Source organism: Montipora foliosa, chromosome 6, assembly GCF_036669935.1.
Source record: "Montipora foliosa isolate CH-2021 chromosome 6, ASM3666993v2, whole genome shotgun sequence".
NCBI classification, from domain to species: domain Eukaryota; kingdom Metazoa; phylum Cnidaria; class Anthozoa; order Scleractinia; family Acroporidae; genus Montipora; species Montipora foliosa.
Genome location: NC_090874.1, coordinates 32,412,019 through 32,429,518, shown reverse-complemented (window position 1 = coordinate 32,429,518; position 17,500 = coordinate 32,412,019). Strand labels below are relative to the sequence as shown.

At 38.6% G+C, this 17,500-nt stretch overlaps 1 protein-coding gene across 1 annotated transcript in view; it reads right to left on the bottom strand.

The window, feature by feature from the left end:
• Nucleotides 1–27: 27 nt before the first annotated feature.
• Nucleotides 28–17,500, bottom strand: part of LOC138007144 (glycine betaine transporter 1-like) — a 23,551-nt gene continuing 6,078 nt past the window's right edge. The window contains exons 2-3 of the mRNA XM_068853892.1: nt 6,761–6,824; nt 28–2,622 (exon numbers count right to left, since the gene is read on the bottom strand). Coding sequence (XP_068709993.1) covers nt 894–2,622; nt 6,761–6,824 — 1,793 coding nt within the window. The 3' untranslated portion in view covers nt 28–893. The remainder of the gene's footprint in view (nt 2,623–6,760; nt 6,825–17,500) is intronic.

The following is a 17,500-nucleotide window of genomic DNA, read 5'->3' as shown; positions in this document are numbered from 1 at the left end:
AAAAAATGACAGGCAAAGACAAAAAAATACGTTCACTATTCTAAAACTTTTACTATGCAGCAAGCGTTAATTTATTCGGAAAGAGACGACCAGTTGTCACATTTATGCTGTTCTAACTGCGATAAAACACAAAACTGAAGCTGATACTGATCGTTTACCAGACATCTCTCCTACTTCCAGTCTTACACATCCTTGCGCAGATTTAAATGCGGGGCAAATGATGATGCCCAAAGACGCCACTATGCGCCATACCTAATAAATTTTCACTCGCATGTTCACGTTACCTCAAGTGAGGCGTTTTTCTGCACCATTGAGAACAATGCCACGTTCAACTGCAGACTGTGGAAACGTTCTTACGTCGTCTTACACTTCTGTAAAAAAATTATTTCTTCTTATGATGGAGCACCTGAAATGGCGGCTGTTAGGTGACAAGTAGTGGAATAATATGACATAACTGGTTCATTTTAAATCTCTTCTACGTAAAAATGCAACCATAACAGGTGCTCAAATTTTGCTACTTATAATTATGTGGTACAGAATAAATCAGAATCTTTTGAAAAATTCATTTCGTACTAAAATGGCTCGCAATGTATATTCTATAAATAAAACAAATGAATAGACCACTAATTGGTTTTAATAAAAATAGTAGAAGGGATAGCTCTCGAAAGATATAAAATATAGTTAAAAGTGACTTCAGTTGACTATTTAAAAAATCTTGGCCTTTATAATTTTATAACTTCGCATCCTCAAAAGTAGGAGGGTTCTCATCAGTATGCGTTAGATTAGCTACCACAGTAGAGGGCTGGTCAAATTTCGACGCGGCGGCATCATTTTCAGTTTTTGAAGAGGAGATCATGCCGATGGTATATTTCATATCCATGTCACTGCCGTGTTCAGCGACCGTCATGATTAATGTGAACCTCACACAGATCAATTTCATGGCTTACAGCACTGTTTGCTAAACCTTTTTCACCCAGGTCGATACTATCGGTATGATTGACGTGATGTTCCATCTGAGCAGCAGCAAAAGGGTAGGTTAACATCACAGCAAAGAAATCTTCAACCATGTTTCCGTATATGTTGTACTTCTCCCGCATGGCATTGCGGATGGCAGTGCTATAAGCGAAGAACCCAAACAGCACAGCCCACCCAACGTAGGATAGGCCAGCAACGACAGACTCCAGACATAACAGTAAAATCCAAAGATAAAACGGAACTGCCAGAATGAGCATGTAGAGCCATTGCCGGTCTTTTGATCCACCAAGTTTGTACGCGGTTCTTCCCATAGGATACCATGGGGCGACGGCAGCCAAAAGTACTTTGCCGATGCCTGAGAACGTCGGATTGCTTATTACGTCTAATAGGCCAGTGCTGAACTTTGGACCGTGCTGATCAAGGTCACCAGCTTCCATCTTAACTGCTCTCCACAATGCTACGCACATGAAGCACAGTAGAATAGTATAAGGGACACCTGATGCTATGGACACTGATCGAAGAGCATTTAGTCCGCTTGGGCCTCCCGCATAGAGCAAAGCTGTGGCACATGCGCCTTCGGTTAAGGCCCAAAATACACGCTGGATGATAGGAGGATCCGGATCACCGTTGGCGGAGAGACAATCAATCACTAAGGAACCGCTGTCGGAGCTTGTGACAAAGTAGAGGATGATTCCAATGAGAGACACGATTGAGAGGAACATTCCAAGATCACCATATTGGCCCATTACGTCAAACCACATCTCGTTCGTTTGTCTACACGATAATCGGTACAGTCCGTTCATTGACTCTGTACTGTATTTTCCGCCAAGGAGAGATGAACACGTGATGTTTGCTCTCTCTGCATCTCTTTCCATTTTCAAGCCTGCACTGCCAAAGATGCAAAACCACATAAACGAATATATAATCGGAGCTGTCATTGTAGCATTAATGAATTCTTTGATGGTTCTACCTTTTGAGATCTTGGCGATAAACATACCCACGAAAGGAGACCAAGCGATCCACCAGCCCCAGTAGAAGATCGTCCAATCGTTCATCCAAAACTGCGCCTGTTTTCCGTCTGGTGCGTTTCCGAGTTGAGCAAATGCATCTGTGTGGAAGCCAAGTTGGACGATCCACTGGATGTAGTATCCAATACTTTGAACGTAAACATTGAGTATGTGCCAAGTGTCCTCGTAAAAGAAGCCAATCAACATGATGAACATGCCAATGGTGAAGCAGATCTCGCTTAGCCGTCGAATTCCAACTTTCAGGCCACTGACAACTGAGGCAGTCGCACAGGCTGTCACGCACCAAATGATGACGATTTGATTCGTTTTAGAGAATTTGATCTTGTCAAAAACGCGGTTGAAGCCGGTATTCATCTGGATGCAGCCGAGTCCAAGACTGGTGCAAACGCCAAACATGGTGCAAACTACTGACAGGATATCCACTGCATCGCCCATCCAACCGAATATTCTGTCTCCGATAAGAGGGTAGAAGCAGGAACGAATGGTCATAGGAAGGCCTTTTCTGTAACCAACAAAGGCAAGGAGAAGTCCAACGATAACGTACACAACCCAGCCGTGTATACCCCAATGAAAGAGAGTCAAATTGATAGCATCCTGAGCTCTCTGATTATCGTTATACCTGTTGAAAAGATTTAAAACGTCTGTGAATTCTCAAAGCCGACAAATTATAATAAGAGCCTGTTTGCAGGCTGGAGACCTCACTATGTCGCTGTTTGTATACTAGTATGTTTCAAAACAGACAAGATCTTTGACCCCGTTCAGAGTCGGTACCAGTGCTCTCTGATCCAGGCACAACTCGAAGAATAGATCCCAAGATTACCTGCGAGAAAAATGTGGCACAATAGCGAAAGACCGGAAATAAAGCTTGTTTCGTTTGGTGAGCTAGCATTTCTTAAGTTACCTCGGTGAGGTATCCAACCTTTTTTTTTCTCTCTTTTTGCCTGGAAGACTCGAAATGCATACGAAAGCACATTGAAAGATGAAGAGCGTCCGTTTCGGAACGGGTCGGTGCGCGATTTTTTCCATTCCATTCAATTCAATTCAATTCATTATGCACTATTTACATCAATTATAAGATAGTTAATACTATAATATCAACACTTACTAGAGAATAAATATAAGACATAAAAGCAGAAAAAAAAGTCAAAAAGATAGGTACGTGGTAGCCAGCCAGAGTAGCCACTGGCTTTATTTCGAGCTGGAAACCACCATATTAAAGATAAATGCGGCATTAAACAAAAATTAACATTAAATAATAAATATATCTAATTGTTTCAATCATTAACATTGTTTTAAAATATATATGATTAGATCTAGTAATTATTATATGAATATATAGACGTGCTTACATAACAAAAAAATAAGTAATAACTAAAGAAATTATTGCATTGCTCAAAAATTACAATTCAGTTTTTAAATTATTTTGTATAAGTAAGAGAAGCTGTTTATATTATTTGCATTTAAAGGAATTATAAGGTAATTTTTTAGGCTGAAAGAAACTGACTCCCAGATTTTTGATGCTGAGAACTGAAATGTTGATTGACCATATCTAGTTGTTGAATTGATGCCAACATCAGAGAGAAAAGAGAAGAATTACAAAGAAACAGCCGACACATCTATTTTGTAAAGAAAGAAAAATAAGAGAATTTTCTGGAAGATACGTAATTAAAAATGTATCGAGGTCATCCAGACTTCACCGCAATTACTGTGTATTTACTTGTAAACAAAAAAAACGTCAGCTACCTCGGCTCAAGTATGACAAAGAAAACACATCTGAAAGGTCATGGGAGAGTGGAAAATGAAATCAAAATGTCATTTATCAACTAGGCATGCTGAGAGCGATTTACTCAGAAATGTTTTTAAAAGTCTCATCCACTGAGTGGAATACAGTAAGTTCAACCTTGGTTGGGACATAGAAAAGAATCCTGGTCCATATCCTATAGCTTCTCAGTGGTAAAACTATTGATGTTCCTTATTGTCAAGGGACCGTTGAGGTGTTGGGTTCAATGCGCGTAGTCAGTGTGTAGCAATGTCGTTTTGTGCTCTGAAACATATTTATTATAAGCAGTCAATATGTTCCCCAACCGGACTTGGTGAATACAATGAATGTAGGAAATGAGTTGGACACTGCTCAGGTGAATTAAAGCCTGGACCTAGATCTATTTCATGACGGAAAATGGAGTGGAGTGGGCTAACTATTGATCCATTTTATATAACACGAAATAACTTTGGGACATCGTGAGCAGCAATAAGATTTGAAACCTTAACTGTTAAATAGGATGATATATTATCACGTGACTGGTCAAAGTTAATTTTAACACAGAAATCTCAGCTAAAAGGCAACACTTTTTATCATTTCCTGGTGACTGGACTTCCCTTTGTGATGTTAACACTATTGGGTACATCATTTCTGTGCTTGGACATTTCAAGATAATTTTAATAATTAATAATTAATAGTGCCCAGTGGGGACTGGGCACTAGTACAAAACATATTTAACAAAGTTCGTTTTCTTTTAATCTAATAGTAAGGAAGTGAAATAAATTTTAGCATAAACTGTTGCCGTTTTTTTTATTTTGAGGTTTGTGCCCGCAAAAAGTCACGTGACCTCATTTGCATACACCATCCACATCATTATAAAAACTTTTGTAACGTTCTTAGTCTGCAAAAGTCTTAGGTCGTTTTACTAAAACTTCAGAAGTTAGACCACCCCCTCACGTTTTTGTGCCATAACTTGATTTGGGGCCAGGTTGGGGCCCAAGCCTTAATTTACTTGAGTGGTTTATGAATACTATCAAGACATACGCATCTTACGTTAACAGAATTACCAACAAAAGTTAGTCTTCAACACAACTTATTAGATTGAGTACAGTCCATGCAAGACAGTGTACAGTGGGAGTGGCAGTCCCCATAGGAGTTCTGCAATAGGTTTGCTTATTGTACCTCCTTGCCAAGTGCTTTTCAAAATTAAAGCACATACAACTATGTTTCGTTTATTTTGACAAACTGTGAGTAGAGTGGAAATGGAAGAAAAGAGACAGTGGGAAAGAATTTCATCATTTATGCCAAACAGCACTTGAATTCATGTGATTACCTCTAGTAATTTTTACACTAGCTACGAGCTTCAGTTCAAAGAAAATTGGTATTTTCAATCACCGTGGTGTGCAGTTTTCAGTTTCCCTGCTCGTCTCTAAGGAAACTTCCGATGCAAATTTCTCCCACAACTTGTACTGTAAAAATTTCTTTGCAGTTAATGGTATCCCGAATAAACCCTGACTGCAGTGTCTTGTTTCGCATTCTTACAGATAACTACAAAATCTAGACAATTTTAAATCTAGGCATCTTCTTTTCATTTTCCTACAAGTTTTTCCTATATTATGTGTTAAGCAAGAGAATTTTGTGGGGCTTAAGAAAAATAGTTTTAGAGGGTCTTTTAGCAGTGCTTTACCGTGGCAACATTTGGGGCCTTGCAGACAACCTTAAAAATTGCGCGAATGGAATAACTGTTTTATTAAAATGTCATTAAATTCTGAACTGTTTTACTTACAGAAGGACACGATGTTTTCTCAGTTTTTACAAAACGACCGACGCAATCAGCTGTCATATCCGGTCATTACGGTATATGAGCTGCTAACCGAGACTGAGTGGGCCAATCAGAAAGCCAGAAATGCAAAATCCGAGATTGAAAATTTAATAATTCATTTTTTTTTTCGCCATTAGCCACCCACTTCTAGTTTGCAAATTTGTAGAAGACCCTTTCGAGCCTCCAAATTCCAGACAGCGGGTGACCAGGCCAATAACATCACAAAAAAGCACCTTGTCACAATTAAATTTCTTTTCAAGATTCTTCGATGGTCTTGACCCCCATCACCTTATAGAGAACGTGATCAGTCTAGAGCATGATAACCTGAAGCTATATCCTGCACAGAATACCGGCTTCCTAATCGGCGAATCAATAGTATATGAACATGAAAAATATCCTTTTCTGCAATGCCATCATAGTAGGCATTGACGCTGTAAGGATGTTGTATAGTTTTCAAATGTTAAGAAATTTAAAAAACCGTTGTTTGATTTTATTACGTGTAAGCACCCCGGACGGATTTAAAATTGATCCATCGTTTTAGAATTTCCGTTTAATATGTCTTGTCTATAATCTTTTTTACCTTTGGGCTTGATAGCTCTTATAAATTTATGTATTATTGAGCATAGTATTCCTTCCTTGCTATTTTTAATTATATTTAAGTAATCGCGAGTTTACAATTAAACATTTCTTTCGTTATTTCCTCTATTCAAGTAGGCAGTAGGCATTGACGTTGTATAGTTTTCAAATTTCAAGAAATTTTAAAAAGGTTGTTTGATTTTACCACGTACAAGCACCTCCGGCGGATTTAGAATTGATATTCTGTTTAATTTGTCTTGTCTGTAACCTTTTTTTCACATTTGAGCTTCATAGCTGTTCAGTATAAACTGTTTTTTAACTATTGAGCATAATATTCCTCTCTTGCTATTTTTAATTTTACTTAAGTAATCATGAGCAAGAGATTATCATAATCTCCTGTCATGAGTTTACAGTTAAAAATACTTTCGTAATTTCCTCTATTTTAAAAATAGCCACCTCTATGTCGTTTTTCAAGTGAAAACGTTCAGCAAAGCACAGAACCACTTCGATTACCGAGGGTAGAAACAAAGTGAATCGTGAAATTTAAATGTATCCTCACACAATTTATTCAATACAACTCGGAAAACGTATGTAATTTACCTGCCAAAATATCGATTCCCAGACTCATAGCTTGCTGTAGAGGCATAATGGAAAACCGGCTCAGCTGAAAAGAAAGACACATTATGAATTTTAAAACTCATAAAAATACTGCGACCTGCGCAGAGAGGAATGAGAATACTTTCCACAATTCACACACAAAACGCGATGGTGTCATGAGCAGAAACTTGTTCGAAAACCAATAAACCTTTGCTGCTTGTTTTGATTGCATACAGAGGGAATATTTTCTCAGTCCGAAAACGACCTTCTTCAAACAATGATTACAGCATAGAAGTTAAGCGAAGACAAGGTCCCCCCGCCCTAACAGCCAAACATTACTTACTCTTAATACGACATCAAGCAAGATGGCGCGAAATCCACCGAAGGTGCGCGAAAGCTTTTCTCAGTCCAAGATTTAGCGCGGCCTAGCATTTATTCGCGTGCCGTTTCCACGGACTACACGACGAAAGGATTTCAGGGGTTACTCGTCTTTAGATTTCGAGTTTTCATTAATTTTCTCATTTTTCTCTGTCTTTTGGCAAACATATCTCAGCGTTCATTGACGACCTTTTTACACGTGATCATGTGACTGTTTTTTTTCGGAATAGCAACTAAAATGGTTTCAGTTGTGGGTTACAGTTGCCAGGAGTGCGTTCACTGGTAGACAGTAGTTTTACCTTAATCGCGTGTGGTAGATCAGACTGTAAATATACACCCTCACCGGGAATACTCGTTGAAATGTTTCCTGTTCCGATAGTGACGTGTAATCTTTTTGGTTTCCGCATAGGCTTGGTTTTCTTCGTTCTCGAAGGGGAGTTAAATTAATTAATGTGCCAACCAGATGTCGATTGGCTGTCGAAAACAAAAAGTTGTTTTTGTCCCAATGCGTGACAAATTTGAATAACAAAAGAAAGATTTGTAAACAGTTGCTCTCGCGACGCCTTTAAGTGCTTACACTTGTGGACCTCACAAATCTGCTTTTGTAATATCCGTCAATATTTTTTCCTTCTTAACTACTTTTTCCCTGGGGTCAAAAAAAATGAATGCTTTGTTCACAGTGGAAATGCACTTGGAAAGTTCACAGGCACACCTCTTTGACAAAGAAAAGTTTTCGGTCGAACGTAGTATACTACACAACTTTAAGAACATGTTAAGAACGTTTTCAGGTTCAGGTTCAGCCCCAAGACTAGACGTTCTTATAAAAAAGAGTGTATTCGGATATGCATGGGTGTGTTGTATAAATGCCCTGTTCTTCAAACGATGCCGCAGCTACAAAAACACAATAGTTGCCGAGTATTCTGCAGTTATTCCACCGTCTGAGTAATTAGTTAGTTTTGGTCTTTTGGCATTGATACACCTTGGCTGTTGAATTTTCTGGCCGGCAAGCCAATTAACACCGTGTCTACCCACGCAAAGCTTGAAGAATGCATCAGGAAGTTGAATCCAGAACATATCCTGAACCGCTTCCGGCGCTTTTTGATTAGTGTTCGCTTGGATAGAAAAACTTCAGGTGTAGGCCTTGTGTTAATTAGTCTTTAATTAACCAATTGGACACTCCAACGTGAACGAAGGCTTGCCATTTTCGAAAACCAAGGTGCTTAAAAAGAAACATGTTTATGATATCTAAACGGCTTGTTTATATTCAACTAATTCCTTGGGTCAACCCACTTCCCGAGGAAATATATTTTTAGGAACAGATTTTTCCCGCGAAAAGTATCCTATTTCCCTTGATGCTGAGATAGCTCTGTTTTGCTTGGCTTTTACAACGGTGGGGGTGCTGAATTTCCCAAGGAAGGTGTTTTATAAATAAATCTACCCAAGAAAGGGTTGACTCCGAGGCCAAGTTGGAAAATAGAGCGTTTTCACATGACGTCACGGCGGCCATGTTGGTGTTCCACAACAAAGAAATGGCGGCCATGATGGTGCACACATGCAGGTATATCCAGGAATCAAACTGGTCCCACTTCACATATATGAAGTAAGTTCTACACTTCGATTTATCTCGTTGTTTAATAGACTTTCAATGACATTTTTGGAAGAAGGAAGAGCGCGAGTTCGATCTCGGATCGCATGCGTCGAAGCATTCCCAGATGACCACTAGTCTACTGAGACAAGCGATGTTCCTTCCTGCTAATTACTGGGTTGCCACTGAGTATGGCAATCCCAGTCGGAAGCGGGTGGGATTTGCTTGTTTTCTTTTTTTCGTTTTACTGGGTTGCCAGTATGGCAATCCCCGTCGGCAAGTGGGTGGGATTTGTTTGTTTTATCATTTTTCTTTTTTTTTTTTTTTCCGTGTCCGTAAAAGTCTTACCTGCCACTCCCCTGCTAAGTGGTGGTGTCTTTGTGCATAGAGCCTTCTGCTCGTATTTTCTTAGGATAGAGAGGGTAGTGGAAATGCGTAAATTTCTCTGGTGGACACAGTAGAATGATAAACTTAACCGGCAATGGCGTCGAAAGTCATGTAACGCGAATGGCGTTTTAGTGGATCTTTGAACAAAATATACCCTCATGAAGCTTAATAATGGCAAGTTATTTGGATACTGAACAAGACAGCAACGAGTAATGGACTTCGACGACAATTTATCGCCCTTCGAACCGAAATCAAAGTGAGCTGTATTTCTAAAATAATATTTTACCCAGTGTGCTGTTATGTAGAACACTGAAACCAAATGGAAAATTCTCTGGTAACTTATGGGTTCAACAAAGACAGAGAACGAATCGAACACCTCACGTGGATCTGTGATCAACTCTGCACAGTCTTCCGGTAAAGAAAATAATTGAAAATAAGACAGCCAAGAATTATTTGAAAGAAAGCTTGTCGTGTATTTTGTGCTTCATTATTCAAGGAAAAGGTTCTTCATGGAAACGGTTTGATCCTGAAATTTAGTTTGTTGCAATATTGCGCATATTTGACACGACTGAGTTTCTTCTCTTCACGCACGTAATGAAATAGAAAGGGGTTTTTGCCTCAAATAGCAAATATGTTGTTTGTTTTAAAAAATTGTTCGCTGGAAAAGGTGGCCTTTATGAATTCATCATGTTTTTTGATATGCGAGCTTAACTGGATAGTTTTTATGGCAATAGTAACGCATTTTCTTGTCAAATGAGGTTAGCGTCTTTCTGGTGTGTTAACTTAATTAAATCGTGAGTTTGTATTTGCCGTCTGCCGCGTAACCTTGATTTCCACTCTCAAAGTTACCTCCAGAACCTACTTTTTGCGTAGAATGAGCTTTTTAATAGAATGATGTTCTTGTCTTCTGTGGTGATACTAACGGTTCGGAATCATGTTGTGAAAAAATATTTATAACGCATCACACGCGCAACTTGATCGCCCGATTACGCATAACATCCACTTGGCCTTTTTGACATCCCATTGAAAAAAACTCGTAAAATATTCGCGGACCGGTCGATTTCTCCGAATTGCGAAAGATTTTAAACAAAAGCGGAAAATTCCAGTGTTAAGAATTTTGCCATTGTAGTGTAAAGCCAAGAAATGAAGATTATTTGGGAAGCCAACAATATTCCTTTAACTACCTTGGTTGTTAATCCAATTTATTGCTACGACTTGCTGGTGCGAAGATTGTTTACATGAAAGTCACGTTTTTGCGAAATTTGAGTGTGATGAAATTACATCATTTGCGTGATAAATATCCCTTTACTCTAACGCAAAAACATTAAGATAGTAACAAACTTCATAATTATTTGACCATTTCTTCTGCTTTTGTGCTTGTCAGCATCGTGATTTGCGATAATTCGGAAGTCTGTTTTTTGTATCTAATAGATGTTTAGATTTTCAATTAAATGGCTCGCGATTGTGTAAATAGTTCACCCTGAAGTCAAAATAGATACGTTTCCCAGGAACCCGACGAGTAATGGACTTAGACAACAATCTTTCGCCCGTCGAGCCGTAATCAAAGTGAGCCGTAGTTCTAATATTGTACCAAGTGTGGTGTTTAGTACAACACTGAAATCAAATTTCATTAATTGTTGTTAGTCAAAAATTATTTGAAAGAAACCTTGTTGCTATATTTCGCTTGATAATTCAAGTAAAGGGTTTTTCAGTAAAGTGTTTGATGCTGAACACTGGTGGGAAATTTATTTAGTCGCGTTTTTGACGCGGAGTGTGTTGGCAGCTTGTTTGCACGCACGCAATGAAATGGGAAGTTTTTACTTCCCTCTAATAGCAAATATGTTGTTTGTTTCAATAAAATTACTTTTGGCTGGAAAAGGTTTTTGTGAGATTTTTCTGCCCGTTCTGAATATCGTTGCGTATTATCCAAGGTTAACTAATTTGCATATTTGTTTACACGTCTTAAAAGTTTCGTTAATCTTATTTAGTGCGCACAGGGGGAGCTACCTCAGATCTTTGCCGTTTTTGTGGTTTGGTTTCGGACGCACTGGACTGACAAAATTTGTTTGGCCCTTCCAAAAATGTCGAAAACTTTTGGGTCAAATTTTCAATTTTTCAAGCGTGGAAGCACTGAGAGTCTGAGACACAGTAAAATATTTGCTAACCACAAGTGTCAATCACACCGAAATAAACACCAAATACTCTAAAAATGGAGATTAAATGACATTTTCCTTCAAATCAGCATAATCATAGCATGTAAATTGACAAATCTGTCAGATTTCACCTCTGACAAAATTGACGGCGTCTCGAAGGCTAATACTTAAATACGGAATGATGGAATGCCGGAACGGTGGAACGCCGGAATACTTAAACACGGAACGCCGGAATACTTAAACCCGGAACGCCGGAATACTTAAACACAGAACGCCGGAATACTTAAACACGGAACGCCGGAATACTTAAACACGGAACGCCAGAATGAGAAATAACAGTATAGTTTACCACGTGAAATGAATGGCTTGATTTCAAGTACACCACTGCAGTTAGGAGGGAGCTTAAGCACGTGCGTTTGTGAGACGCAGATGGCAACCGGAAGAGGACATTTCTCGTACCAGGACGCTTATTTCCCTTTCATAAACGATCGTTGCCATTTGAAACGGTCTTTGCCATTTCTCAGAAAGGTCGTTTCCATTTGAAACGGTCGATGACATTTCTTAGCTCTGAATTACACTCATTAGGTCTAAGAACTCAAAAGTTTGCGGTTACTGGGAGTTGTGTCTCGCTGGTCATATGAGGTAGGGTGAGTGCTAAGAACCCGAGTTCGAGTCTTTTTCCTCCAGTTTTTCTTTTATAAATGTTTTTTTTTCCCTCTTTTGTCTTAATTTTTGTTAATATTTTTTCTTAGTTTGTTTCTTTTAATTTTCTTTGAAGTGAAGTGTGTAGTCGACCGTTCTAAATGGCATCGACCGTTTCAAATGGCAAGGACCGTTTACGAAAGGGAAATAAGCGTCCTGGTACGAGAAATGTCCTCTTCCGGTTGCCGTCCGCGTCTCAAAAACGCGCGTGCTTAAGCTCCCTCCTAACTGCAGTGGTGTACTTGACATCAAGCCATTCATTTCACGAGGTAAACTATACTGTTATTTCTCATTCCGGCGTTCCGTGTTTAAGTATTCCGGCATTCCGTGTTTAAGTATTCCGGCGTTCCAGGTTTAAGTATTCCGGCGTTCCAGGTTTAAGTATTCCGGCGTTCCATGTTTAAGTATTCCGGCGTTCCGTGTTTAAGTATTCCGGCGTTCCGTGTTTAAGTATTCCGGCGTTCCATGTTTAAGTATTCCGGCGTTCCATGTTTAAGTATTCCGGCGTTCCACCGTTCCGGCGTTCCATCATTCCGGCATTCCATGTTTAAGTACTAGCCCGTCTCGAAAGTTTCGTAAGCCTTTACAAAATAATCACCGGTCGCACTTGTCTCAGGGAACTGGTGACAGATTTTTTCGCAAAAGAAAAATTTGCCCAGTGCGTCCGGGCCCTTTCCATGATTGCCTTATAAAGAAAGAAATCTGTCAATCATTAGAAAACCGTTACGAGTATGCGACATGCGAGGATGTTTTTTGCCCATGGTGATTTGGCTCTGAATTATGAAATCATTTTTCGGTAATGTTTATGAGCTGTTAGCTTTGCTTTGCGGCAGTACAGAGTTAAAACAATCCATTTCTGTTCCTTCTGAATCTGTTGTTACGCCTTCTGTGTATAATCTCGAGAACGTGACCAGCTATGTTTGCGGAATGAAGAACATTTGCGGTGTCAGCAACCACTTGACATGCGAAATGAAATAGCTGATCATATTTGGAGGATTTCGTTCCTCAGCATAATGCCTTGTTGACAGCGATGTTGACAGGCAGAATCACATGATTGAGAAGAACCATTTCATTGTCAATCCTGCGCGATCAAATTGTGGTGAAGTTGGTTGCCTTAGACCAGAGTTAGTAGACATTACGTGTTTTGTCGCCATGTGGCTTTTTGTCGTATTGAGCTTCTTGCTGGGAACGCTCAAACCACTCACTTATGCACACGCCGTTCGCGGTAGACCCACACTAAAAGATGTCATTGAGCGAATGTTTTGGCCCGGGTCGGTCGGCGAACTGAAAGAAAGCTATATCATCAGTTGAGAACAAATGTGCACTAAATGAGCAAATATATGAGAATCATGATATGAACTACACTGATATGAACTGCTTTGAAACCAAATACCAAACAAGAAAAGCACGGAACTGTGAAAGCCTCCAAGAGAAGAAAGTTGGTGAGCACAAAGTCAGTACTGATGCTATCGAGTCGCAGAAAGATAGTCTGCTAAGCCGGATGCATTTAGTTAAAATTTTGAAAAAGAAGGTGAATTTACTATCCATTTGTATTATTATGGCTGTTTGTTTTCTGCTATTACAGAATTTCTGTGTATTTCGAGCTGTAATGTTATTTCATATTCAACTATTTGTATCGTTTGGAATCATCCTCATGCACCAATGTTGTCAGCATTTTGTACCATGCTTGGTGCAGCGTGTTATGTTTGGATGAACCTATTTTGAATGCATTCAATGACTGTGACCTATTTGAGAAAGGCGCACAGCTATCTGTTGTTGTCGATGTTGATAATGAAGAATCAATAAATGACTTGCAACTTCGATCTCGTTATGCTACGTTTGTTTATTGTAAATGTTTAAAAGGGCGTCGCCATGTTGTTCAAAAGGATGGAGAACCAAGCAGAATTTCAGCGAAACTTACAGCTAACGCGAGCCTTACAGGAGAACATATTTGAGAATGCCACATAGCCATCTGTTGTTGTGGATATTGATCATAAAGAATCAGTAAATGACTTGCAACTTCGATCTCGTTATGCTAAGTTTGTTGATTGTAAATGTGTAGGAGGGCGTCAACAAAGGGACCGAGAACCAAGCAGAATTCCAGTGAAACAACTATCACGAGCCTTGCATAAGAGCAGATCTTTCAGGAAATTAGTTCGAAAATATATTAAAAAGAACGTACCGAAATCTTCTGCCATGCATTTATTTACGACATTGAGTGTACTTAATCGTAAGTTAGACTATTTGTATGTAAGACTAAGGTCTGCTGCTAAGAAAAGGAGTACTCAAAGGACGTGGTGGACAGCACATCGAAGGAAAAACCTAAAACTCGCCGTGGAAGAGTGAAACTTAGGTGTAACTATACTTCAGTAAGATATGTGTATAAGAACATTAACCATAGGATGAATCATGAATCATACAGAGTTAAAGCTGTCTAATGATATAGAGAAAAACCCTGGGCGCATTGATCATACCAAAACTATTCAAGCGCCTTATAGTCAAGGCAATGTGGAATTGTTCGGCCAGAATGCAGGCACTCGGTGTGTAGCAATGTCTCTTCACTTATCTATAATTACAGGAATAATATTATCTCATCAGTGGACTTGATTAACATCATGAACATTGGTAATGAATTGTATTCTGAGTTATCTAGACTGTCCAGACAAACTTTCCTGTTGTTAACTGAGGTACCAGAAGTGCTCAATGTGTTTAATACAGATTATCAGCTTCAATACAGTTCAAGCTATAGTGGTACTATAAATGGTAGAGCCATTATACATGGCTTGAGTTTGTGTATGCCTTTGGTTGATGCTTTGCTAACATTAGTAAGGCAAAACTACCAATCCTTTCTTTTAACAATTGAATGTAATACTGTTTCTATGTACTGTACTCCAGGTGGTAAATGTAAAATATTTGATTCACATGCTAGGGATGCATTTGGTATGCCCCATTCTCAAGGAACATGTATATTATTAGAAGCACAAAGTATACAGGATGTCACATGTTATTTGCAAACCCTGTATGAAAATTCAAATACATTGTTTGAGCTGATAGATGTTCACATAACAAGACTAGAAAAGGACAATAATCACTTAGATGATGAGAACAGTGAAATCTCTCAATCAGAACTTGCTGATCATAGTGATGGTGGAGAAATGGCGCATATTTCAACAAGAAACAATGAGTCTTTTATACGACACTGTTGTGCTTTACCATTTTATAGCATTTGTTTTTCAGTGGTTAAGGCATGCACCTACTGGAATTCACAAACTCTAGAAGCAATTATTGACCATGGAAATGAGTTTTACAAGGAACAATTTTCATGTCCTGATGAAAATCTTTGTTTACGCAAATTTCCAAACAAACTTCAAATATATGATGCAACTATTGATGTTGTCTTTACAGAACAAAAAGAAGGCATATTTAGTTGTGCATCCAGCAGTAGCAATCTCTTCCAGAACTTTATTTTGGATAACACAAGAGGCAATACTGGATTTATAATATGGTTTTCAAATTACTGTGCAAGTTGCATATTTCAGCACAATTCTAAGACTGAAAGCATCAAATACTACTTAATAATATTCCATAGTGTTGGAACTTTAGATGAATTTCAAACGGTCAATGACAGCAACTTCCTTCTTCAAGCCCTTGCTAATACTGTTACAAAAATCAATACAACTAGTAATTTAGACGTAGCATACATTATCAGATTTCTAAACTGTTACAGTAATTTGTCAAGCACTTTAAGACAAAAGGTATTAAGGAAACACAAATCCAATAGGCAGAAAAACGAAGTGAAAGTTATGCAAACATGGAACCTAGTGCCAAACGAAAATACTTGGTTAGTAAAGCAGAATGGTACAAGTCATTAGATCCTACAGAGAAAGAAAAACTCTTGTCTGACAGAACAGAGTGGTACAAATCACTAAATCCAGCAGAAAAAGAAAAACTCTTGTCTGACAGAGCAGAGTGGTACAAATCACTAAATCCTGCGGAAAAAGAAAAACTAGTGTCTGACAGGGCAGAGAGGTACAAATCACTAGATCCTGCGGAAAAAGAAAAGTTCTTGTCTGACAGAGCAGAGTGGTACAAATCACTAAATCCTGCAGAAAAAGAACAACGCTTGTCTGACAGGGCAGAGTGGTACAAATCTTTAGATCCTGAAGAAAAAGAAAAACTCTTGTTTGACAGAGCAGAGAGGTTCAAATCACTAGATCCTGCAGAAAAAGAAAAGCTCTTGTCTGACAGAGCAGAGTGGTACTAAGCACTAAATCCTGCAGAAAAAGAACAACTCTTGTCTGGCAGGGCACGGTGGTACAAATCTCTAGATCCTGCAGAAAAAAAAAACTCTTGTCTGACAGAGCAGAGAGGTACAAATCGCTAGAGCCTGCAGAAAAAGAAAAGCTCTTGTCTGACAGAGCAGTGTGGTACAAGTCTCTAGATCCTGCAGAAAAAGAACAAATAAATCAACAAAAAAGGCGGAACTATGATGCAATGGAACCACTCATTAAGGCACAATAGTTGAACAATAAAAAACAAGAATATTGCAGCATAAATCCTATAAAAAAGCAAAAAATAATAAAGTGCATAAGTGATGCAGCAAAAATTTCTAGAAAAAAGGCAAACGATGTTCAGCATAAATTGGATCACTACATATCAGTATTTCAGAATACGATCAGAGAGGGGCCATATTACATATGTTCAGTTTGTCATCGAATACTATATAGAAAAACAGTTATGTTACTTAAAGAAAATAAATACAGCATACACCGTCTTTTCACTGAGATAAAGTCATTTGATGACAAACAATACATCTGTAGAACATGTCATGCAAAAGTTTCAAAAGGGCAAGTACCATGTCAAGCTGTAGGTAATAAACTGGAAGTTGAAAGGAAAGTATGGGTACTCTGTCAACCGAGAAATAAAGTTGTCGTCAGTTAAGTACTTCAATGCAAGACTTTCACATCACAGTGGTAGATTTGCTACCAATCCTGAATCTCTTCTTTGCTCAGTTCATCATAGAACAGAAGAAAGTATCAGATAGCATCAATATTGCTCTGAAAAAAATGCATGGCCAGCCTCTTACTGCTTCTCAAATAAGATCAAATAATATGCAAAATTTACAAAATCTTATTAGTAAAGATCAGGCTTATTTATTTTTGAGACAAATTCCAGGAACAACACCTTATTGGCAAAAATTTATGTATGAAGTAGTAGCTATGGTAAAACAGCTTGGAATACCAACATGGTTTATGACATCCTGTGCTGTCCTTAGCTGGCCTGAACTGTTTCAGATTATTGCAAGAACACAAGGCAAAAATCTAAGAAATGAACAAGTTGATGCTTTATCTTATAATGAAAGATGCTTAATGCTGAATGTAAATCCTGTTGTTGTTGCTAAGCACTTTCAATATAGAGTTGAAACATTCTTCACTGAAATTCTTCTAACTAATGCAAACACAATTGGTAAAATAGTATACTATGCACTCCGCATTGAGTTTCAGATGAGAGGCTCTCCTCACTTACACATGCCTTAAT